Source organism: Silurus aristotelis (genome assembly GCF_946808225.1).
Source record: "Silurus aristotelis genome assembly, chromosome: 23".
Classification (NCBI taxonomy): Eukaryota; Metazoa; Chordata; class Actinopteri; order Siluriformes; family Siluridae; genus Silurus; species Silurus aristotelis.
The window spans coordinates 17,344,923-17,370,041 of NC_139596.1; the positions used below are offsets into that span (position 1 = coordinate 17,344,923).

The 25,119-nt window shown below is 41.5% G+C and overlaps 1 protein-coding gene across 1 annotated transcript in view; it reads right to left on the reverse strand.

Moving 5' to 3' along the window:
- znrf3 (zinc and ring finger 3) overlaps nt 1–25,119 on the reverse strand; it is a 64,595-nt gene that overhangs the window by 10,387 nt on the left and 29,089 nt on the right. The window contains exon 2 of the mRNA XM_083527337.1: nt 14,276–14,398. Within this exon, the coding sequence (XP_083383463.1) occupies nt 14,276–14,398 (123 nt within the window). The remainder of the gene's footprint in view (nt 1–14,275; nt 14,399–25,119) is intronic.

Here is a 25,119-nt window from a genome sequence, read left to right on the forward strand (position 1 = left end):
TGGAGAATGAACATCCTAAAATGAAAGCACAATTTTTCAGTGATCAGACTGACGTGGTTCTGCGTGCCGTATCTGGTCTTTAAGCCGTATTTGAACTATATGTGGTTTTTCCACAAACTTTTCACAAAGATGAAATTTTTCCTTCACTCGAACTAGGAGACCCGAACCTGATGCACCTCCATGAAGATCTGCTTTACATGGGTTGGAGTGGAAGATCTGCCGCTATAGAGCTCTGACCCTCAACCCTTTGAGATAAATGTGAACGCTGACTGCACCCCAGGCCTCCTCACCTCACCTACTGTACATCAGTATCTGACTTTATTAACACCATTGTAGCTGAATGAATCTCCACAAAATCTAGTGGAACATCTTTCCAGAAGGATGAAGCTTATTATAACAGCAAATGGGGACTAAATGTGGAATGGGATGTTCATAAGAGCGACATAATGTTATGATGCGCTAGTCAAATTAAATTCAGATTATTAAAATATTTCAGTGGGGAAAAACAAAAACTTTCCTCAAATTGTTTGTGTATTTCAAGCCATTTAAAATTCTTTGTTATGATTGGTTAAGGTTCACTTTTAAATCGCAGAAGCTATGAATGCAGTTTGAGTCACGATTGTTCTAAGTAGATCATAAAGAGTTTGTGTGGTGGACTGTTAATAATTTGTGTCGTTGATGTGGTGAAGATTGTTGGAAGGAGTCTCCAGTGTCAGCACTTCATACCCATGTTTTTTTCAAAGCTCCACCTACCATACAAATGTATGAATATTCATTAAACATGCAATGAATAAAGTATATTGAAAGCTTTGGCACACTGATTATGATTGGGTGTTGAGTTGTGGGCATGGCCTACTTGTTACCTGCTCACATTAGAGTCGAGTAAAGTCGGCTTCTGTTAAACCGCAGAGGGAAAAAAATAGTGAAAAATGATCCAGATCTCGACTTGAAATGCGTCGATTAAAGCCCTTCTCTCCCTCCTTCATTTTTTTAAATTTCTCTTCGTCTGTGTGAGCAGTGTTCCCTCTCCCCCACTTGCGTCTTTCCTTCTCTCTCTCCGCTGCGCTATAATTAAAGTCATTAAGTCTCCTGAAAGCCCTGTGTAATTTCATGTTGCCTCCTGCGTTTATTCGGAGATAAAGGCATACTTTCCCGCTTTAGAATTTCCTCACATGTGGTTAGAAACATTTACCCCCATCGCTTTTCTTTCTTCATTTTTTTTTCCTTTCCCCTGAGAAGACATGCCAGGACCTCACTAGGCTACATGCAGAGGCCAAACACACACAGATTAGAGAGAGGGGGGGAGAGAAAGAGAGAGAGAGAGAGACACAGACAGACAGACAGGGGGTATAGACAGTGAGACACATACACCGAGAGAGAGAGACAGAAAGAGAGAGTGAGAATAAGAGATACAGACAAAAGACACCGAGAGAGAGAGAGAGAGAGAGAGAGAGACAGACACCGAGAGAGAGCGAGAGAGAGAGAGAGAGAGACAGACACCGAGAGAGAGAGAGACTGAGACAAGAGGCAAAGATGTAGTGATACAAAGAAAGAGGGGGGGTGGACAGAGAGAAACAGACAGACACCCAGAGAGAGAGAGAGAGAGAGAGAGAGAGAGAGAGAGAGAGAGAGAGAGAGAGAGAGAGATACACCATTTGCAAAAGTTTGTGGACACCTGATTATAAAGATTTGTATGTTCTTTCTGAACATCCCATTCCACATTTAGTCTCCATTTGCTCTTATAATAAGCTCCACTCTTCTGGAAAGATGCTCCACTAGATTTTGTGGGGATTCATTAAGCAAAAAGAATGTTAGTAAATCAGGTACTGATGAAGCCTGGGGTGCAGTCAGCGTTCACATTCATCCTGTTCAATAGCTCAATAGCAGGAGATCAACTTTAACCCATGTAAAGCATATCTTCATGGAAGCAGGCTTTGTGCACAGAGTCATCTTCATGCTCGAACAGGTTTGGTGTGTCTCCCAAGTGAAGCCTAAATTTTTTACTAATTGTGTGTTCGACTGTTTAGAGACGAACCAGTCAGAAAAGTGTGGGAAAAGTCAGGTGTCCCAATACTTTTGCCAAATAGTGAACACAAGTCATCAGGAATATATTGATGTATTAACTATGAAGCTGTTTGTGTACATTGGAGTTTGACCCAAAGTTTGTGTGTGTGTGTGTGTGTGTGTGTGTGTGTGTGTGTGTGTGTGTGTGTGTGTGTGTGTGTGTGTGTGTGTGTGAAAACTGAAATAATGAAGGAAATGAAAATCCGGGCATCTTTTTCATTTCGATTCTCAATCGCACAGGAATAAAGACATAATAAACACGGCATTCCGAAAGCATTCCGTGTTGTGTTTGTGCAGGAAGGTGCACGGTCTTCGCTAAGTAGTGCGGAATTAACGTGAGAGAGATTCGGGGGCCTCGGCGAGGATCCGTGTCACACTGGGACACTTCGGAACGGGGATTCGGGAAGTAAATCATATGTGCTTCTTTTCCAAAGTGTTAGCACAAAATTCGGAGTCATGCAATTGTACAGGATGTCTTCAGATGTGGTAGCATGAAAAATTAGGGGTCTTAAACTTCCAGCATGACAATACCCCTGTGCACAAAGCCAGCTCTATGAAGATCTGCTTCACATGGGTTGGAGTGGAAGATCTCCTTCTAAAGAGCTCTGACCACAACCTGACTAAATAATGAATGTGAGCAATGAGGCCTCATCATCTCACCTACATCAGTACCTGACTTTAATAACACCCTTGTGGCTGTCCACAAATCTTCACAAGCTCACTCCAGGGTCTAGTGGAACTTCTTCCCAGAAGAGTGGAATGAAATTTTCAAACAGAACATAATCCTATGCCTTGGAGTCCACAAACTTTAGGTTATATAATGCATTTGTGCACAAGATTCTATAGAATTTTTCCCAAAATAGCGGAATATTTGAGTGAAACATTGACAGAGTATTTAATTCAAAATAAATTTAATTTTATTTGTTACATGGACATTCATACACAGTACGAGTGTCACATAGTGAATTTAGGATTGTCCAATACCGAAGAACGTACATGTAAATAGAATATACAGTCACCCCTGTAGTCGCCACTTTATCGCGATTTTCAACCCGGCACATAACTGTTTTGTTTTGCGAATGGTCCCGATTTTAGTTCATCATAAGAAACGAGTAGTGTTACAAGAAACCGCACGTTTCATCTTATTTATTGGTTGTAGTAACAAAAAAAAAAGGGCGGAGTTGAACACATGAGATCACCAGATTTAGCATTGAAAATAAAGAATCCAGTGGCATGCATCTTTAACTCGGCCCCTTTTTTTTGGACCTCATAGGACACTTTAACCAATAAACAAGCAGAGAAACTACACATAGGCTACAGTGCCGGTGTACAGTACTCACTATAAATGTGATATTTCTATAAATTTATACAAAACTCATCTCTCTATATTCTTGCAGATGTTTTCAGTGTGTGTTTAAGGAGAGTAGGAGGATGATTTATGGCTGAATGCCAGGTCTAATGCTGACCTATAAAAGGCCCTACTTGGTACGGCACCTCATTATCTGACGCGACTTTTAACTGCCTACACTCCGAGGCGAGATCTCCGTTTCCCCGATTCAGGTCTTTTAGTTTACTTTTTCCTCACATGCACCAAAGCGGTGGAATTCTCTCAAGATTAGACAGTCCGAGTCTTTCACTGTTTTTAAATCAGCTCTTAAAACACACTTATTTTATTGATTTAAGTATTCTGTAATGTTTATTTCTATTTTTCGTTTATTTATTTATTATAATTTTTTTTTCTCATTTTAATTTTTCTTATGAATTTTATTACTATTATATATATTTATATATTTTTTCTTTTTATTCTTATTATTATTCTTATTATTATTAATTATTGTATTTTCTTTCCCCCCCTCTCGCTCATCTTTAATTGTAATTTTTCTCTTTAATGCTTGAAAAGTGCTTTGAGATGCTACTTTTAAAGGCGCTATACAAAAATAAACATAATAATAATAATTATTATTATTATTATTAAGAAACAAAGAAAAAAATAAGAATTTTGGGGTGGCGTCTATTTATCGCAGAAATTCGACTTTCCATGGTCGGTTTTGGCACTTAACTACCGCGATAGACGGGGGACGACTGTATATAAAAATAAATCACATGGAAAGGAATGTAGAATATGAAATTATATATTATATATATATATATATATATATATATATAGTGCAGTAGCGCTGTGTCAGGTCGACGCTCACTACACCTTCATAATCACTTATTAACACCTACTGTAGCTCGCCAGGTAAATGAGCATTTCCAGGAATAAGCAGTCACACATTTCTCAGTCGGCAACAACTGTGTTTTCACAACTAACAATGCTTGTGCTTATTTCAATCATTGTCGAAAAACAATGTGAAATTACACAAAAATGAGGTATAGGCACGAAGAAAAGAAAAGAAAAAAGTTTTAAAGACTTCAACTCCCCTTTAACATCAAAGTAGGACCAAGTCATTAAATACGGCTTTTCTTCACATTGAAGAAACTAAAATTTTAGGCTATTTGTCCCCTTTAATACGTAAACAAAACTAATTAAGGTACACTGTCTGGTTGCTACGGTCATATAACAAACGTCTGCAAGTGCGAAATGAGGTCATAATGATCATAAACATCGTTGACAAATGATCCTAAATAAAACTGTAACCCTTCATATAGACAAAATTTTCCAATATTTCCAAGCTCACAAAAAGCAACAAAATCAATACTGAAGACAACAAAACAGAGAGAAAGAGTTTGACGGCAGCCATTTTGGGTTGCAATTTTATTCAGAGACATCAAAACTTACAAATATTAGTCAAAAATATGGGGAAATTAATCATATTTAATACATTTTTAAATAAAAGCATAAAATTCATTTCCACTGAAAATCAGATCCAATTTCAGTTTCACTACATATTAAAATATATATACAGTGAGGAAAATAAGTATTTGAACACCCTGCTATTTTGCAAGTTCTCCCACTTAGAAATCATGGAGGGGTTTGAAATTGTCATCGTAGGTCCATGTCCACTGTGAGAGACATAATCTAAAAAAAAAAATCCATAAATCACAATGTATAATTTTTAAACTATTTATTTGTATGATACAGCTGCAAATAAGTATTTGAACACCTGTCTATCTGCTAAAATTCTGACCCTCAAAGACCTGTTAGTCTGCCTTTAAAATGTCCACCTCCACTACATTTATTATCCTAAATTAGATGCACCTGTTTGAGGTCGTTAGCTGCATAAAGACACCCGTCCACCCCATACAATCAGTAAGAATCCAACTACTAACATGGCCAAGACCAAAGAGCTGTCCAAAGACACTAGAGACAAAATTGTACACCTCCACAAGGCTGGAAAGGGCTACGGGGAAATTGCCAAGCAGCTTGGTGAAAAAAGGTCCACTGTTGGAGCAATCATTAGAAAATGGAAGAAGCTAAACATGACTGTCAATCTCCCTCGGACTGGGGCTCCATGCAAGATCTCACCTCGTGGGGTCTCAATGATCCTAAGGAAGGTGAGAAATCAGCCCATAACTACACGGGAGGAGCTGGTCAATGACCTGAAAAGAGCTGGGACCACCGTTTCCAAGGTTACTGTTGGTAATACACTAAGACGTCATGGTTTGAAATCATGCATGGCACAGAAGGTTCCCCTGCTTAAACCAGCACATGTCCAGGCACGTCTTCAGTTTGCCAATGACCATTTGGATGATCCAGAGGAGTCATGGGAGAAAGTCATGTGGTCAGATGAGACCAAAATAGAACTTTTGGGTCATAATTCCATTAAACGTGTTTGGAGGAAGAAGAATGATGAGTACCATCCCAAGAACACCATCCCTACTGTGAAGCATGGGGGTGGTAGCATCATGCTTTGGGGGTGTTTTTCTGCACATGGGACAGGGCGACTGCACTGTATTAAGGAGAGGATGACCGGGACCATATATTGCGAGATTTTGGGGAACAACCTCCTTTCCTCAGTTAGAGCATTGAAGATGGGTTGAGGCTGGGTCTTCCAACATGACAATGACCCGAAGGACACAGCCAGGATAACCAAGGAGTGGCTCTGTAAGAAGCATATCAAGGTTCTGGCGTGGCCTAGCCAGTCTCCAGACCTAAACCCAATAGAGAATCTTTGGAGGGAGCTCAAACTCCGTGTTTCTCAGCGACAGGCCAGAAACCTGACTGATCTAGAGAAGATCTGTGTGGAGGAGTGGGCCAAAATCCCTCCTGCAGTGTGTGCAAACCTGGTGAAAAACTACAGGAAACGTTTGACCTCTGTAATTGCAAACAAAGGCTCCTGTACCAAATATTAACATTGACTTTCTCAGGTGTTCAAATACTTATTTGCAGCTGTATCATACAAATAAATAGTTAAAAAATCATACATTGTGATTTCTGGATTTTTTTTTTAGATTATGTCTCTCACAGTGGACATGCACCTACGATGACAATTTCAGACCCCTTCATGATTTCTAAGTGGGAGAACTTGCAAAATAGCAGGGTGTTCAAATACTTATTTTCCTCACTGTATATTTCTTGGGAATTTGTTTCATTTGTTTCCAAAAACAGGCAGCGCTGATTAGCACCACAACAGGATTGTTTTTTTGGAAAATGGTTTTGACATGAAAGCTGCAACACGTTTGATGTCCAATCAGTGTTTCCTTTCAGTCCGAGCAGATATTTCCACGAGTCAGCAGGAAATACGACTTTTTTGGATAAGGTGACTGTTTCTTACGGTCATAAACATTTATAGCTTCAAAAATGATCATAACCAAATCACTGACATAATGGTCCTAACATAAATTTCGAAAATCATATATAGAATATATATAATAATCAATATCATATAGAAATTTTCGCATATTTCCAGCGACATTTGGTATTTTTCCAGAAACCTTTTCCGCCCCTTCTTGGAAATTTCCTAACAATTATTTTAATATTTCTAAGAGAAACTTTGATATTCCAGATAGTTTTGACTCCTTTCTGTCATTGCTACATCTTTACATTGTTCAGTTCAAAGGACATGCTGACGAAGCAAATCATTAGCCTGCTAGTTTGTGCTTAGCAACAGCATTATTTCATCTTTCACTTCTAAAGTGTGTTTGTTATTGTTCTGTCTGGAATTCAGGAAGCTCTTTTGATTAACATCATACCCAAGTAAATACGCCAGTCTAATTAGCAAAACACTGATATTCTGTGTCAAACAAAATCCCTTAGTCTAAACAATATTATATTGTAGCTAAACAACCAAGACATTTGTATCCATAGGTTATATAATTAAATAAAAATAATTTACAATATTTTTTTTATAGCTACCCAACAAACCTTATTTCATTACATTTGCGGCATTCGTTAAACTCCCTTATCCCAGTTATACACCTGAGCAGCTGAGGGTTAAGGGTCTTGCTCAAGGGATTTGAACTCATGACCTTCCAATCAGAAGACCAACATCTTAACCATTGAGCACCCAGGTCTTAGTAATTCCAAAGTAATAACATATAGATATCAACAGTTAGCTAGATAACTAGCTGTGGTAACTTTCAATACAGGGACTGAGTACTTATTTGAAAATCCGTGTAATTTCCTCACACTGGCTCCCAGTACAGCGTGTTCACTTCCTGTAGATTCCTCAGACGTCCGTCGCGTCCCCTTCATTATCTCCCTTACATTCAATCAGCTAAAAAAGGAGCCTGTAATCAGAAGCCTACTAAAACCCCAAGGATTGAGACTGAGCCACTAATTCAATTTCCGCTCCTTTGGTCAGCGGTGGCGTTTCCCCTCCCCACCCCCCACTGCTGCCATCATCATCTACAAGGATAACTAAACAATTCTGCTGGTTAAAAAGGTCACACAAAGTCTCCCACTCAAGCCAATTATCAAGTTTTCAAACAAAGTGTCCACAGAGAAGTGTGAATTCATGCTAATGAAGGAACTAGCACACATTCATATAGCTATATTTAATCGTGTATTTTAGTCTAGCTAGCAAACTTGACGATCTACTCAATACATGTAAAGTACCATTTTATAATTTACTCCAGTGATAATAAAATAAATAATTTCTATTCAGTTCTTACAGTCGCTCAATTATTGAGAAATAAAAATGCTAACCTTTTTTTTGTAACCTAATTTTTTACCTCAGGATAAAAACTAATTGTAAAATTGTAATTAAGCTCAAATAAGCAAATTAAACCAGCACCATATCCTCATCATGACAAAAATGTCACACATACACGAATACCTGAACAAATAAAACCACCAAACCAACTCATCAATATCAGAAGTATACACCATCAAAACCCCCACATCTCAGGTGATAAACTCTAGATTACTATCTATAATTCCAAACCACACTGGCACACAGCACCTTCTTACAAATCCATCATACACACACAGCCCACGTGATTGTGTAACTGTTGGTTTTCAACGTCACTCACAACCATTCGCCATTCAACCAATCACTCAAAACCTCCAAACTCATACACATCCATCCACACCACAAACACCAACCTCACACTAACCCAACAAACCAAACAAATACATTGACCCTACCAACCTCCAGACACACTGAAACCAAACACAACCCCCTACACACCGCAAACAAGCACAACTGCTCAATCATTTCCAAACACACCAACCCCACACACTGCAACCAAACACACAAACCTTTCACTCACCCAGATACATGGCAGCCAAACACAACCCCACACAACCCCACACACCCTTACACAAACCAACTTCAAAGACCCCCAATCACACCCCTATATAAAATACACCAAACTCACACCTCCAGATACCTGGCAACCAAATACAACAAATTAACCAAGCAAACCACCCCCTCACCCAGAAACACAAAACAACCCAACACACCAACCTCATCTCCATCCATCCAAACACAACCCAAACCCCCATCTATCTATCCATCCAAACCCAACCCAATCCACCAACCCCACATTTGTCCATCCAAACAATACTTATTACACACAATCAAAACCCACAACTACACCAGCTAAATACTTGACAAAAAAACACACACACACTCTCAAACACAATTCCTCACCTCCCTACCATCCGTACGTTTAAACACACACCAACCCTTAAAACACACCAGACACAACACACAGCTACACACTGCACAAACCCATCAACATCAAATCAAGAGCTCAATCAAGCCAACACACACACACACACACACACAGATTCGCAATCACTGGCTGCACTAATTCTTTCAGACGCCTGAACACACACACACAAAGCGCAAAAAAAAAAAAAAAATTAATTCCACTGCCTCATTAATCCAAACACACAGCTCCTTTAATTTTTAAAAATAAAATCCTAAAAGAATCTCCCACAGAGGAAGAAAACACACACTGTGTGAGTTTGGAGTGAGGGAAAAAAAAGGGGAAAAAAAGAGGAGTGTCTCGTCCTGAATGCAGACGGAGGATAATTAAAGGGGCACGTACACTCCGCCTTCATACCTCTCTAATCTAGTCTTCCCTTGAAGTGGCACAGTGTGTGTTTGCGTTTGTGTGTGTGTTTCTCCCTCTGTGTGATTATGTCAAACTATATTTTGTACATGTGTGTGTGTTCTTTGTAATGGGATCTTCTGCATTGAAGAGCGCTGCATTTCTCCCTGGACAAACAGAGCGGCAGGTTTAAACTATGCCCGAGTTTTGCAGGTTACACACACACACACACACACACACACACACACACGAGATTAAAAACCCCTGCAGGAAAAAAAGGAAACAACCAGACAGGTGCCAATATAAAACTTTCTGGATAATGATTACCAATAAATAAACTAACAGACAGACAGACAGACAGACCTATAGATCGCCACACCAATAAATAATAAAAAAAATACAGACAGATACTATAGAACGATAGCCAGATAGACATAGAACGAAAAATACTATAGAACGATAGATCAACAGACAGACACCATAGAAAGGTAGATACTATAAAATGATAGAACAATAGATAGAATGATGGATCGATAGATAGATGGACTTCTGGATGGAGTTCTCTTCAAAAGGAAACCACTTGCAGCTGAGGATGTTCTCCACATGAACAGCTGAAAGTTCCATGAGGTTACTGAGGATGATTCCACTCAAGAATTATGAAGATGAACTGCGACTGGAATTGATTTAAACAGTTGGCTACAGTCACCATGAACAGTTTTGCACCCAACTGTCCATCAATGATCAGTTGATAACCGACACTGATGGAACTGTGATGAATCAACATTCTGTGTCTCCCAGATAAGGACAGGTTTCCTTAGAGACTTTGAGGAAAAACCTTGAGATGATCCAGAGTTTTTTTCTGCTATTGTCACCACTGGGTCACTTATTAGGGAATAATGGAACTAAATTACTAAACCCTGTCACTGGAGACTCCTTCCATAAACATCTCAAACATCTCCAGCTTCAGTGCTTGTGTCAAAGCCGTTGTCATAGAAACGAGAACAGCAGAGATCAGTGTGAGCGCATTAATCTAAACCCACTGGAGCTACTGTGGTGGCTGCAGGGATGGAAAAGTGAACAACACCTCCGGCCTGGGAGCTTCTTTATTAATGACCTCGATGTTCTTTACACAACCATGAGAAGAGAAGAAAAAAAAAAAAAAAAAAAAAAAAGCGGTTTCTCTTATTTGCACTTCTCCTTTTCTCCCCCTTATTCATCCCTGAGAGAAAGTGAGAGAAAGAAAAGAGCTTGCTTCTTGTTTCGCCGTCTTTTGTGTGTGACTGTAACTTAGCCGACACACACACACACACACACACCTGGTGTGTGAGACTCCCCTTTTTATCCACTTTCACCGCAGAACCCCTCTCTTTCTCTCACTATCACCTTCATTCACTTTCTCCCTCATTTGCGTTCTCATGCTCTCACTTTTTTTCTCTCAACTTTCTCATCAATCACACAGTGTCGCCTCACGCCTCGTCCCCGAGACGCACACTCCTCCTCCTCTCGCGCCCCGTCCCCCGAGACGTACACTCCTCCTCCTCTCGCGCCCCGTCCCCTAAACCTAGTCCTCTCGCGCCCCGTCCCCTAAACCTAGTCCTCTCGCGCCCCGTCCCCGAGACCTAGTCCTCTCGCGCCTCGTCCCCGAGACCTAGTCCTCTCGCGCCTCGTCCCCGAGACCTAGTCCTCTCGCGCCTCGTCCCCGAGACCTAGTCCTCTCGCGCCTCGTCCCCGAGACCTAGTCCTCTCGCGCCTCGTCCCCGAGACCTAGTCCTCTCGCGCCTCGTCCCCGGGCGATTTGTCCCCGAGACCTTCACTCCTCCTTCTCTGGCGACTCGCCTATGTGTGAAAAGTGCCGCCCGCACGTTTCCAGCTCCGTTTTGTGCATGAGACCCCAAAGCAGTTCAGAGTTTAGTGGGTGGTGCGTCAGTAATAAATGGCCCGTGGGGAAACTGTGCTTTGTGTGTAGTTCATTGGACTAAATAAAGCATTTAGGGAAATAATTTGCTTTTTTGTATCTGAATTACTCTAGGAATCGTTTCAGCCGTAGTACACACCATATAATCTCGCAACTCATCCCTGAGACCGGCACACTGCATCCTCTTGTGACTTGTCCCTGAGACGTTCACAACACGTCTCACAACTCAGAGAAACACACTCCAAATCAGTGATCAGGTAAAGGAACGATGCTACACACAGGAAACACGAGTACAGAAACAGTGTATTAGGAGACACTTTTGTGTTCTGTTTTGTGTTTACTTTTTCCTTCAGTTCACTGCAGTCTCCTAAACTCAGAGCGTCTCAGGCTTGCCTCCGGTTTTGAGAAATGGCTGCTGGAGGAACTTCAAAACCTTCCTGCTCTTTGATTTCTGTTTCCTCCACCAAATAATCACTGCCATTTTTTCTTTTACAAAGCCTTTGAAGGAAAAGAGACTCCATGACCATTATCCTTCTCTTTCTTTTTTTCTCTTTTTCTGTGCCACCCTCTCCAACTCTCTCGCGCTCTCTCTTTGTGCCTTTCTATCCACCTCTCTACCAGTCTGCCCGTTTGTATATCTGTCTCTAGTTTTCTCTCTCTTCCTCTCCATTTCTCATCTCGAAGCTTTCACTCTTCACATTTCTCTCACAAATCGTCTCCCCCCCCCCCCATCGTGTCCGTTTCTCTCCCTCCATCAGGGTCTCTCTCCCTCTCTAACTTTTTATTCCCATCTGTCTCTCAGACTCTATTCTTTTGTCTCTAGCCCCGTCCCTCTCTTTTACTCTCTCCATCTTTAGAATTTTTCATTCTATCTTCCTCGCAGTATTTCATCCTCCATTTATTTCTCTCTCTGACCTTTTCTTTATGTCTCCTTGTCAATCTGTCTCTCTCTTTTGTCTCCTTGTCAGTCTCTGTGTCTCTCTTTTCACCAGGTGTCTCCTTGGCAATCTTTCTCTTCATCCCTAACTCCCTCTCTCTCACTTTCCCTCTATCCTCATTAATCTTTGTCCCTCTCTTTGTCTGTCTCTCTCTCAGTCTCTTTGGCAGTCTTTCTCTTTCCTTCTCCTCATCAATCTTTCTCTCAATCTCTTTGTCTCTCTCGCTGTCTTTGTCAATCTTTTTGTGTGTGTGTGTGTGTGTGTGTGTGTGTGTGTGTGTGTGCGCGTGTGCATGTCCCTCTCTCTTTCTAGTTCTCTCTCGTTTATTTCTTGGTCTCCTCATCCCCCCCGTCCCTTCTTTCTCTCTCCCTCTTTCTCTCTCTCAGTGGGCTGCTCCATTCTCAGTCTGAAAGTTTAATAAAACTCGGGGAAGGGGGAATTGAACAGCGCCATCATTCGGCTCACTTACCACACACACACACACACACGTTACAAGAGACTTCCCAGTGGTCATGACAACGAGCTCAGCGAGCGCCAAAGACGTGATTTTTATAGCCACCGAGGAGCCAATCTAAGGAGACTCCACCCTCTAGTGGCACGACCTTTGAACTCCAAGACAAGGAAAATCCGCTGAGATATCAGCAGGTTGAAGAGAATGCAAACATGAAAGAGGAACCCCAGAGATCACCGCTCACAATCAGACACTCAGCCTGGGTGTGCGTGCGTGGGGGGGGGGGGGGGGGGGGGGTGCACACATGAATTACTAGTCCAAATAAAGTTCTTATTTAATCTGAAGAATGGTTGTAAGTGACACACATACACACACACAGTCACAGAATGAGAGAGACAAAGTGATAAAGTGGGAAAGACACGCCATGAAAAACACACTGACAGAGAAAGAAGAAAACTCACGTGCACAACAACAAAAAAGATCAAGAGGGGGGAAAAAGCAAAAGAGAAAGAAAAAAAAAAAAAAAGGGACACAGTGGGAGACACAAACTTACACCAATGCATAAAAGTATATTTTAAGGTCTCGGGCCACTTGTCTTAGTCTCCCACTCACCTTTTCTTTTTTTTTTTTTCCTTTCTTTCTCAGCCTGCATCTCAGTCTCACTTTTCTTCTTTCTTTCTCTCTCATCCTCTGTCTGTGTCCCTCACCTGTCTTCTTTCTTTTTTTGCTCACCCCCTCTTTTATACCAGATAAGGAAAATCCTGAATTCTCTAAAGTGGGGTTAAGGTCAGGCCACGCAGCCACGTGCCAATGTAACAGGAAGCAGGGGCAGCCATAGACAGGAACTTGGGGAATAAATAGTGTATATACACACACAACACACACACCTCATTAAAGAAGCTGTATAAAAATGACCACACAGTGTTTCCCTCTAATGAAGTGTTTTTGCGATCAGCCTCGACAACAAACCCTAAAGTTCTAAACACACAGCTAAGTGTGTGTGTGTGTGTGTGTGTGTGTGTGTGAGTGAGTGAGTGAGAGAAGCATTAGTGCACCTACACACCCCAACGAGTGCTCTTAAAACTAGTGCTCAGCCTTGTTCTGCCGAGCCGCTCAAGCCATAAATCAGAAGGAGAGACGGAGAAACAAAGTGTCACAAAGAGAGACAGAGACAAAGAAAGCGTGAGAGAGAAAGGGAGACAGACGGAGACAGAAAGACAGAGATGGATAGAGACACAAAGAAAGACACCAACAGACAGGCGGAATGAGACAGAGAAATCAAAAGACAGACAAAAAAAAAAAGAGAGAGAGACAGGCAGACAGAGACAGACAGAGAGAGAGAGCAACAGACAATAGGGAAAGCAGGAAAGGGTGGTAAATGTAGATAAATAAGGAGGTTGAGGAAGTTATACACATAGAAATCGCAAGACAAAATGTTATAAGGCGATGTATAAAAGTTACCTTGCCGAGGACGGTGAGGCAGCTGGGGTCGAGCTCCGGCTGCTCCAGCTTGACCACACCCACCCAGCCATACTCATACAGGTCCTCCTCATCGTTATTATTACACAGACCCAGAGGATGCATCTGTAACACACACACACACACACACAAATATTTAACACCAACACTCGTGTACAGAGTTTTATTCCACTTATACCACACAGCTTTTCACGATTAGCGATGTGGAACACTGGAGAATGCAGGAACTGCAAGTGACCGTTAGCACTAATGTTACCGCAGCGATTAAGAACGGAAGAACATATCTTCTTAGAAGGCAACCGATACAAAGCGTCTTTACACCTCAAGAGAAACGGGTGCAGTGATGTTTTGCGTAGGATTTGTAGCAGTTAAAGCTGTCGCTCTAGACAACTAATGAACACCTTCTGACCAATCAGGGTCTAGAATTTGCTAAAAATGCTAAAGAGATTCCAGTGATCCTGTCCCCTATTGCTCTTTAGACCTGCCTGGTCCAACCTGATGCTACAATTATGCAACATCTAGCCAAAAGTAAAGTATTGGGACACCCGACTTTTCCAGCCATAAATGCTGCTTCTTAAAAATTGTTGGAGTAGGAGTTGAACTAGGAGACCAAAACCTGTTCCAGCATGCCACTGCCCGTGTGCACAAAGTCAGCTCCATGAAGATATACTTTCAATGGGTTGGAGTGGAAGATGTCCCGCTTTAGAGCTCCACAACTCAAAACATATTGAACACTTGTGACTGTGAATACTGACTGCTCACCTCACCTACATCAGTACCTGACTAACACCCAAATCTTCTCAAGCTAAATCTAGTGGAACATCTCTGAAGGTAATGGGGATTGAATATGGAATGGGATGTTCGAAAAACATGTGCGTAAGGACTTTTCTTCAGATGATTGGGAAGTAAGGCACCTGCATTTGTTCTGCTGAAGCCTTCGTTTGGGGAAAATAAATAAATTCTCCTTGAGAAACGTATTCAGCCTTTTATTCCAGTGCTTTCATTCGCCCGCTTTCATGTAGGCCAGGATTCAAATTGCAGCCCTTGCAGTTTGAATAACGCACGCTTTGAAATCACAAGTGTTCCACTCTGATGCCTGCACGCTCGTAAACCCGAGTTACTCCACCGGCTCTGATCAAAGAAATGCCGCGCAGCAGGTGCTGATAAAAACGTCTTATGTTGGTGGAAAAGAACTGGGCCAAAGATTGTTTGCTATTTACATAACTGCTGGAAGAGGTCAGGTGCGGCGCGAGCCACTTTACGGCTTTGTAATTCTTATCACCACTATATCAAGCGTGCGATTGCTTTTGCTCAATAACACTATAAACCCGAGCACAAGAGTCTTTTCAGGCTCTTGTTGAAAAGAGTTGCATTTACATCTCGTTCATTCGACTGAGCAGCTTAAGGGCCTCGTTCAGGGGCCCAGCTTGGTGTGGCTGGGATTTGAACTCATGACCTTTGGTTAAAAAGTCTAGTGCCTTAACCACTGAGCAACCACCTCTTCCTATGATATAGGTATGAAGGAAGCTTCTACACTTTTTGGTAACAGAAGGAGAGGTAGAAGCAGCAGAAGAAAAAGATACGGAAAGTTCAAGTGTCCCAGTACTTTTGAAATCCCTCTCCGGTCACCCACAACACGTTTATGCAGAACACACTAAGAAAGATGACTTCTGATCGGTCCAGCAGGGGCAGCAGTTTAAAAAGCTGGCTGGAGGAAAGTGTAGGGTCATGGGTTCAAATCCCCAAACCACCTCGCTGCCACTGCTGGGCCCTTGAGCAAGGCCCTTAACCCTTAACTGCTCAGCTGTATAACTGAGATAACCAAGTCACTCTGGATAAGATTGCCGCCAAATGATAATGTAAGTTTGTACAAAGCAGGGGTGGATTTGACAAAAACAAAATGAACTTTAGACAAATATAAAGCATGTTGTGGCAGCAGCGATCTCTCCAAGCATGTGGAAGAAAAGGTATCCACTAGTTGCACAGCTTTCCCTTCTAATACTAAATTCCAGTTTTTGTAGGGGACCTAAGGGGATTCCAAAAGTATTGAGGCACCTCACTGTTCCAGCCATATGTGCTGCAGAGTGGAAGATCTCCTGTTATAGAGCTCCGCCCTCAAACCTACTTATCATAATGAAAGTGAACGCATGAGTACACCTGACTTTACTAGCATGCTAATCGGCATTATTTTGTTAGAACGTCTTCCCAGAAGAGTGGAGGATTTTGTAAGAGGAAATGAGGACTGAATGTGGAAGGGGAACTGTTCCAAAAGCTCATAGCCAAGGTGTCCACAAACTTTTGTCCATATATTGTGTATGTTTATAGGAATTAAAAAAAAACAAAAAACACACGAAACGGTTTCAGTTACTGAAGAACCAACGACCATAAACAAAATCAGATCGTTCTCAGAGAGTGGACACGATGCTGCATGTCTGTAGGTGTCATCAATTAAAAATAAATAAATAAATACACAAATTTTTATAACAATGTTTTATAAATACATCAAATCAGAAAAACAGGATGCTATTTCTCCACAGACACCCCAGTGAGCTTCCCCTGGAGGCCCCATGAGCGCCTAAATGCCCCACTGCCTCAAACCGACTCGCTCGCGTTCTCTCCCTCCCCCTAATCCATCTCTTTCTCTCTTTTCACCACCACCGCTAGAGGTGTCCCTCATTGTTTAGCACGCCATCTCATTCCAAACCCTGGGGGGGTGGATTCAGTTGTGGATCTTCTTACACGGCCGCAGAGGAGCTTTCAGTCCTACAGTCGGCAGTGAACGCCGCCAAAAACGCTCCACCAATCAATCAGAGTTCCTCTCAATGCAGCTAGCTGTGCACATTTACATAGCTTAGCATCAGATACGGAGAAGCGCCAAATGCCTGAGCAGCGCGCGCGCACACACACACACACACACACACACACACACACACACACACACACACAGGTGTTCACCATACACAAGGAAATACATGAAACAAGGAAAAAGTTACCCTAAACGGACAAAAAAAGTGACCCAATTTGAGTTTGGGATCCACACACACACACACACACACACACAGACACACACACACACAGACACACAGACAGACAGACACACAGACAGACAGACAGACAGACACACAGACAGACACACAGACAGACAGACAGACAGACAGAGAAAAATCACTCAACTTAGTGACTAACACAAATCACAGGGGCTTTGATCATCCAACAACAGCTACTTCAGCCCCTCACTACTATCGCCCCTGGTTACATATACCCCCCCCCCCCCCCCCCACACACACACACACACACACACTTCAATAGCTACCCATGCTTTTTTTGGTGTGTGGCATGGCATGCTGTGCTGGCCGTCTTTGAAAGGGGCTCGTCAAAGTTTCAGAGAGATTCAAAGCAGCCTGTGTGCATGTTTGTGTGTGTGTGTGTGTGTGTGTGTGTGTGTGTGTGTCCTACAGTCCATAAAAGATGAGAAACTTCAAAAGAGGTAAACTATACTCCAACACACAAAGTCACAACTCTACACACAAAAGCTGGGGATACAACGATACGACCAAAATAATCATGATACGATTTTAGTCACAGGATATGTACTCTATTTATACCGTTATTAAAACTTTGTTTTGTAATTAATTTAATTCGCTAAAAGCAGCTGATAGTGTTCAAATGTTGTACTTGAAACTGTAAATCAGATTCTTAAAAAAAATCTTTCAGGTTGAGACTTTTTCCTTTTTTATACAAAAAAAATTAGTTTTGATCGAATATTTTATTAATCGAGCATGAACAAGTTATTTGTTTCCATTTCTCAAACCCCGCCCACACCCTTTCCCCAACCCCTCAATCGCCACTGCCTAGAAAAAATAGCTATAAATAAAATAGTACATTAAACTACTAACCCCACTTCAGATGCAGTATATCGCACACTACAGGATATAGTCTGGGACAAAACGTCACCCCCTAAAGTACAAACATTGTGATGTATGGTAGGTCAAAAATAAAATAATAATAATAATAATAATAATACCAATAATAATACCAAGCCTAATGTTCTATTTCCAAAAGTAGCTAATTGTGTGTTCAAATGTTGCAATTAAAATTGTAAATTAAAAGTTAAGATCTCGTTTTTTTTGCAGACTGTACAGATTGTTAGCTACCACATTACACTGCTAGCCCCGCCCCCAGTGTCCACAACCATACTTCCACCCTTCCCCCAACCATTACTACTAAAAAGACTAGCTATAAAAAGAATAGCGACCCGATTAAACGACTAACCCCAATAGTGGTTTAGTGGTTGTTACATTTGACTTCACAACCTTCCCTCCAGAGGTCCAACATCTCACCCACTTAGCTACCACTAAACAACTAAATATACTTTCTCCAAAGGGCATTAGCATATTTTCTGTCCCCATGACCCAATAGAAAATGCAGGACACGACGTTAGCCCCTTCCGGTCGAACATTGTAGTGTATCGTAAGCACTTGTCTGTAGGCCAAGACAAAATGAAAACAGGCCATGTGCACTTTTTTCCCCAAATTGAGTCTGGAGCGCAAACGCTTTCCCCGAATGCATCGTTTAACCGCGGTCTTGTGAACCTGGCAGTGGTTTTGCAGGCTTGTGTGGACGGTGTGAGATTGTGCATAGTGGCCTGGTTCCAGTAACAGAGGGCACACAGCGAGCAGCCTCAGGAATGGCATTTAGGTCGAGGCTGGTATCAATTTCAGCCACAACAATCAAGCAGCGCAGTTCGCCGCAGGCTCCGGGCCGCTATTGAACACGTCCCCATCCATTTCCCCCGCACTAAAACCACAGCCACAATAATCCACCCCAATCTCTCATGAACTGTTTTCGTTTCATTGAATCTAAAAAAATTTATTACATAGCACAACATAGTCCAATAAATATTCATCAAACAAGAACTTTTTTGTTCCTTTTACATCACTGCAGTAATGGAATACGATTTCTGCTCAACATTTTTATCCCTTTATAGATACATTCCTAAAACAAAGTTAGCTCTAATCAGTAGAGGCTCTAAGCAGATGTTCTCCTAGAAGCTCTCAGCAACCCTTGTCATGTCTTTCGAAAACTCAGATTATTTCAAAGCACCAACACTCGAGACCAAAAACTGTTCAACATCTTCATAAAATCTTCCTTCACAAAATCACTAGCTGTATGCTTTTTATTTTAAAAAACAATGCTGTATAAACCCATAACTAACTCCAAGGCAGAAAATCAAGCAATTGTGACCAGTGATTCATAAAACACACTTTCAGGCTACGTCTACACTAACGTGGATAACTTTGAATACGCCATTTACGTCTATAAAAACAATACCGTCCACACAATTGTTTGGAAACGCTTCTCAAAAGTTGTCCGTTTACACCGAAACGTCTGAAAACGCTCATGTCCCTGTACTGCAAGTGAGTGAAACGAAAGGCGCTTCAACCCACACCAGTTCCAGCATAAAATTTATTTACTTCTTACTCTTATGCGTAGTCATTTCAGAAATCCTTTTTTTAGGGTCCATACTGCAGCGCAAAAGCAACGATTTTCTAATCGAGCCACTCTAGAGAGTGTTTTCAAAAAGCTACATTTTTGTAGTTGCCACTGGCGTTACTCTTTAGGGACAAACACTTCATGGACAATTAAAAAGGACCAAATTTATACATTCTTTTATGACTGCTTTGAGACAGTGTCCACTGTTAAAAGCACTATGCGAATAAAAATGAAATTAATTAAAAAAAGCTCTCTCTGTGTGGACAGGAGACAAGAATGGTGAGAAAATTACAGATTTTCAAATGAAAATATTAGCGTAGACATGGCCTTGATGTCACACATATGAGGATAAGGTTCCCCTTTTGAGTCTGGTTGCTCTAAAGATTTCTTGATGATGCCTTCTATAAATAAGTTTACATTTTAATTTAATTCGATTGAACCTATCGGAATGGAGAATTCTAAAGTGCTGTGGTAAAAACAGGAAGCTGTGTGTGAGATGTGGGAACAGGATATTTGATACAAACTACTTCCTTTGAATAACAGGACTTTGCCAGATACAAGTGCCAACTCCTAAAATGACAAAACCGCAAAAGTCCCGAGACATGAACCGACCCATGGAAGCAGCCTTACATGCATCAAACGCTCTGCGAAACTCGGCAGTCGCTGGAAAGAGCTGCATGTCTTAAACACCGCCATGCTGAATTTCACAACACTTGTAAAACGTTAGGCTTAGTAGAGTAATAAATGAGCTATGCGCGTTCAGACTGGGGACGAGGCCATAAAAAAAAAAATTACAGTTTCACGAGGATACATGACTACATCATTCACACCAGCAAGGCAGCGAGTGTGTCCAAGCCATGTAATAAAACCCCTCTGCCTGACCCCTCTAGATTTCGTCCTCCATCTACACTGAACAAACCCTCCCCTCTACATGCATACCCTCTGCGTCTCCCCCAATTCCAACACCCAGCTACCCCTGCCTTTTTGACCACAAGGGAACGAGGAGGATTTCCTGGAATAACAAACTGTCCTGCCAGGAGAGCTAGGGGAATACTTGATCAAAGACAGCAGAAAGCCCCATGGGCCCTTGGCCACTTAGAGCAGCCATGGCCTCAGCGTGCACTTTCAGGAGAGCTTTTAAACATGGCCGAGGGCTTTTAAATAAGCCCGAGAGCTCCGCGCTCCGCTGAACTTAGCTCAACGCCGTGCTGCTATGCTATCGGACAGCAGCTGCACATAGGCTTTTCAGGGTCCCTGCTGGCCTCCCATTGAAACCCCCCATTCAAAAAAAAAAAAAAAGAAAATCCCTTAGGCAACCATTGCCATTTTATCTAAACATCTCTACAGAGACATCTTTATAGATAACTGCAAGCTGAACAGTAAAAGTAGTGGATGTTCGATATCTGAATCAGGTTTTCTGTGTAAACTACGGAAGCTTAGACTTCCAAAACTGTAATTAGAAAGTTTATATTTTTCATTAAGCTGGTTTATGAGGACATGTTTAAAAATGTCCTGATCAGATTACATGTCAGACAGCTACCAAACATGAAGATATAGACTAGCACAGGTTACCTCTGTGAGACCAGAAGTCATCCACACATCGACTTTGTCAGTTTTTAGATGTGTTTAATTCAGTTTGCGAGGTAGAAGTTCAGTGTTTAAGGCTTTGGGTTAATGATCAGAAACTTGGGGGTTCACGGCCAGGTATGGCCAAGCTGCCACTCTTGGGGCCTCTGAACAAGGACCCTCTGTGTTTCAGGGGTGCACATCATGGCTGACCTTGCTCTCTGACCCCAGCTTCCCAAAATCACTGGGATATTTCAAGAAAGAATTTCACTGTGGTGTAATGTACATGTGACAAATACCTTTCTTTTTTATTATCTTTACAACAATTGAGGGCTTAGGGGCCATGCAAAAGGACCCGTTGTTGGTTGACCCCATTGTTGGTCAGACTGTACAACCATGATGTTGTCAATGTCAAGACTGTACTACAGTCAAAAACTGATGCCCACAAGATGTGTTCTTGGTAATGATGGCTAGCAGCAAAAACCACCCCAAAAATGTTTTGTTTGTAGCTTTCATTTGGTTCATGACATGCCTTGATAATAAAAGATTTATACAAACACTCCTTTTCCTGCATTATTCAATAAGTTTCTGTTCTTGCTGTACTGTAAGCCCATGTCTCCTTTAGCAAATTGTGCTCTTTCAACCAAAAGTGGCTGAGGCATGATCAGGATTTGAACCATTTTCTCATACACCACTTGGGAAGCCATTTTCTCAGTGCTGTCTGTGATCCTTAATGAAGATAAGACAAATACACAGCAGTGAGCTTTTCCCCTCACATCTTTTGTAGGGTTGTAGAGGTCAAGACATACTTAACGTCGAAGCACTGTGCATTTTAAGATGGACGCCCTTCCGCAGAGGAAGATCTCGTGGCAAATACACTGAACCCGATAAGCCCTCGATCATCAGCTGTGCCTTCTGGAAAGAACCTTGTGTATTATCTGGCTTTGAAAAGCGTGTGAGTAATGTCTTCTCTTTGACCCTTGCCCCCTTTTTTCAGCTGCTGCATACTTCCAGGACTAGCTCACTCGCGAGGACCGAGGGCATCGCTCGCAATAACATATCCTCAGATCACAGCGAGGGCAAGGCCTCGATCGGCTCCACTGCCAGTTTCCTTTTGGTGAGTGCTGTTTGAACTCTGTCCCACTATCCAAACATGAGATACCCACAGAGACTCCAGAGCTCGTCTGGTTTGTCTATCGGAATAGTGCAACAAACCCCAGATGGGACAACTGCCACTTGCCACATCTCTGCTTGCCAGGTCTATTTATCTTTCACACTTCTTTTATGTCTCAGTTTTTTTCACTCCCCTCTGCACAGAACTAGCATGTCAGGAACAATCTCTCACTCCGTCTCAATTTTGGTTCAAGGGCTTGGCCTTTTAAAAGTCTGAGCAGGAATGAGAGAGAAAGAAACAAAAAGAGAGAAAAGAGGAGGAGACAGAAAGGGAGGAGCTTTTTCTCCCCACGATTGCCTGTCTTCTAGTTTCCCAAGCACTGGAAATAACTTCAAAGGGGATAGCTGCCTTGAAGAGAGAGCAGAGAGAGGAGATAGAGTTTCAGAGTGGCAGCTGGAGAAGCCTTGCAGGTGGGGCCTGCTCTTACAGTGTAATATTATCTCAGAAAAAAGGAGCCTCGTCCCATTTTCAATGCAGGAGACTTCCTCTCTTTTGTCCCGTCGACAAAAAACGATGGAACCACTGTTGCAAAAGTTGTACCCCTGCCAGAAAGGAGAAAAAAAAAAAAACCTGCAATTTGCTTGAAAAGGTAGATTAATTCAAGCCTCACACAAGTGGTGACATCATAGCCCATTAAGCAGCAACGTGAGAGTGGCGGCTGTGCTAAATGGGTAAAAAGACCACAGCCTGATCCGTGTGAAGCGTGAAGCATTTCAAGGACAGATTCAAACCACCACCACCACCCCCACCCCATCCACAGCGAGGAAATACTTCAGGATGGTTGGCATACGAATGGGACTAGAACCACTCCCCGCTTTACAAACTCGCCTATTAGCATCTCCCACAAAAACCGCCGCCGCATGCCATCCCCATAGATACCGCACAAACAAACAAGCGCTGCGATTTGGGTATTAGAAGGCATAGCTTGGAGCAGACACTTAATATCATGTAAATATTCAAATATGCAGCCGTGGGCCTGTGAAGTGATGGCTTCAGGCATGCGAGAACTTGGCACTGGGGACTCGATTAGCACGCAACGAGTGGAGATTTAAACCATCAATGGCGCGATGAGCTTCCCAAAAGACCAGAGTGGTGTTCGTTTCGGCTTTCAGTCACTTCAAAGAGTGAAACTTGACTACTGTACAAAACAGATAATGAGAATAAAAAAAAACGAATGATGCACCATTACTTCACCTGTTTGAGATTGTGCCATCTTGGCTCTTGTGTGAGTAATGAAATTTTATATATTATATTATATATATATATGCATCTCCATAATTGAGGCCGATGCAATTCACATCTCGATACATAGCCAACGAGACAATACATTAAAAGATACATATGAAGCAGCTACTGATGCGACGCAATATGATCGCCCCCTTATTACAATGGAATCCCCCCAATTACAAGTGCGATCCGATTTTGATTTGATTTAACACAATGTGATTTAATGCAATGCGGGGCGCGTGATAAGTCAGTTACGTAGCATCAGTGCCGCCAAGAGAACGTGCTTGAGAAACAGTTTAGTGAAAGTGCACACTGAGGCCATGACTGATGATAAAATTTTTAAAACAATGATAGACACATGCCAACTTGCATCTGTTGCAAAAGTGTGTGCGCGTATAATTATATTTCTGAGTTCTCTCGGGAACTTAAGTTTGTTTAGTCGCCACCTCGTATTGTGCGCATTTTAATAATATAATTAAACTTGAAAACAGTCACAACGATGCCAAGAGCATAAAAAAGACTGTCACTGTGGCTACTCGCTCTTAACTCTTAAAATTCTGTAAAGCTGCTTTGAGACATTATCTGTTGTGAAAAACGCTATAAAAATAAACGAGACTCGTACCGGAAATAAGATTTGTTTTGCGCATACATGAAAACGTTAAAGAATCCAAAGCGCAATGGATACTTTAGTATTTTATATCCAGCTTTAAAAATTTCTCTTAAAAGAAAAAATCCTGACAATTTCACATATTGAGGGAGTAAATGAATGAATTATAGAAGGAATAAAGACATTTGTTAAACATGCGGAAATAAGTAGAAATATATTTAGATATAAAATTTCATATTTAATGTAAAAACATTTGTTACCCAAATGGGGTCTAACAAATATAAACTATAAAATACATTTTCTATTTATTTCATTTTAATCAATTTTATTTTTCACAATTTATTTGATCACTCAATGTAATCAATACAATAAAAGTGTTTTGCATTAATTTGATTTACACGATACAATTTTTTATCAAATATTATAAAATTAGATATAAGTATATTATTTAACCGAGCAAGCTTTTTATTTAAAATTGTAAAAAAAAAAATTGTAAACTGTTGTTGCTCACGAATGATAAACTGCATTAATAAAAAAACGCAAGCAATTTTGTATTTTGCATTTCTTCCCCCTGTAACCGTAGCGAAATAGAAACGAACAGTGACATAAAAACCGAGGCGTGGAAATTGTGTACCGTTACACCCTTAATAAATAAAGAGACAGACAGACAGACAGACAGACAGATAGTATATAAGCATGTATGTTAATAGGGACAGGTGATTTAAAAAAATAAAAATAAAATCATAATAAGTTGTTAAA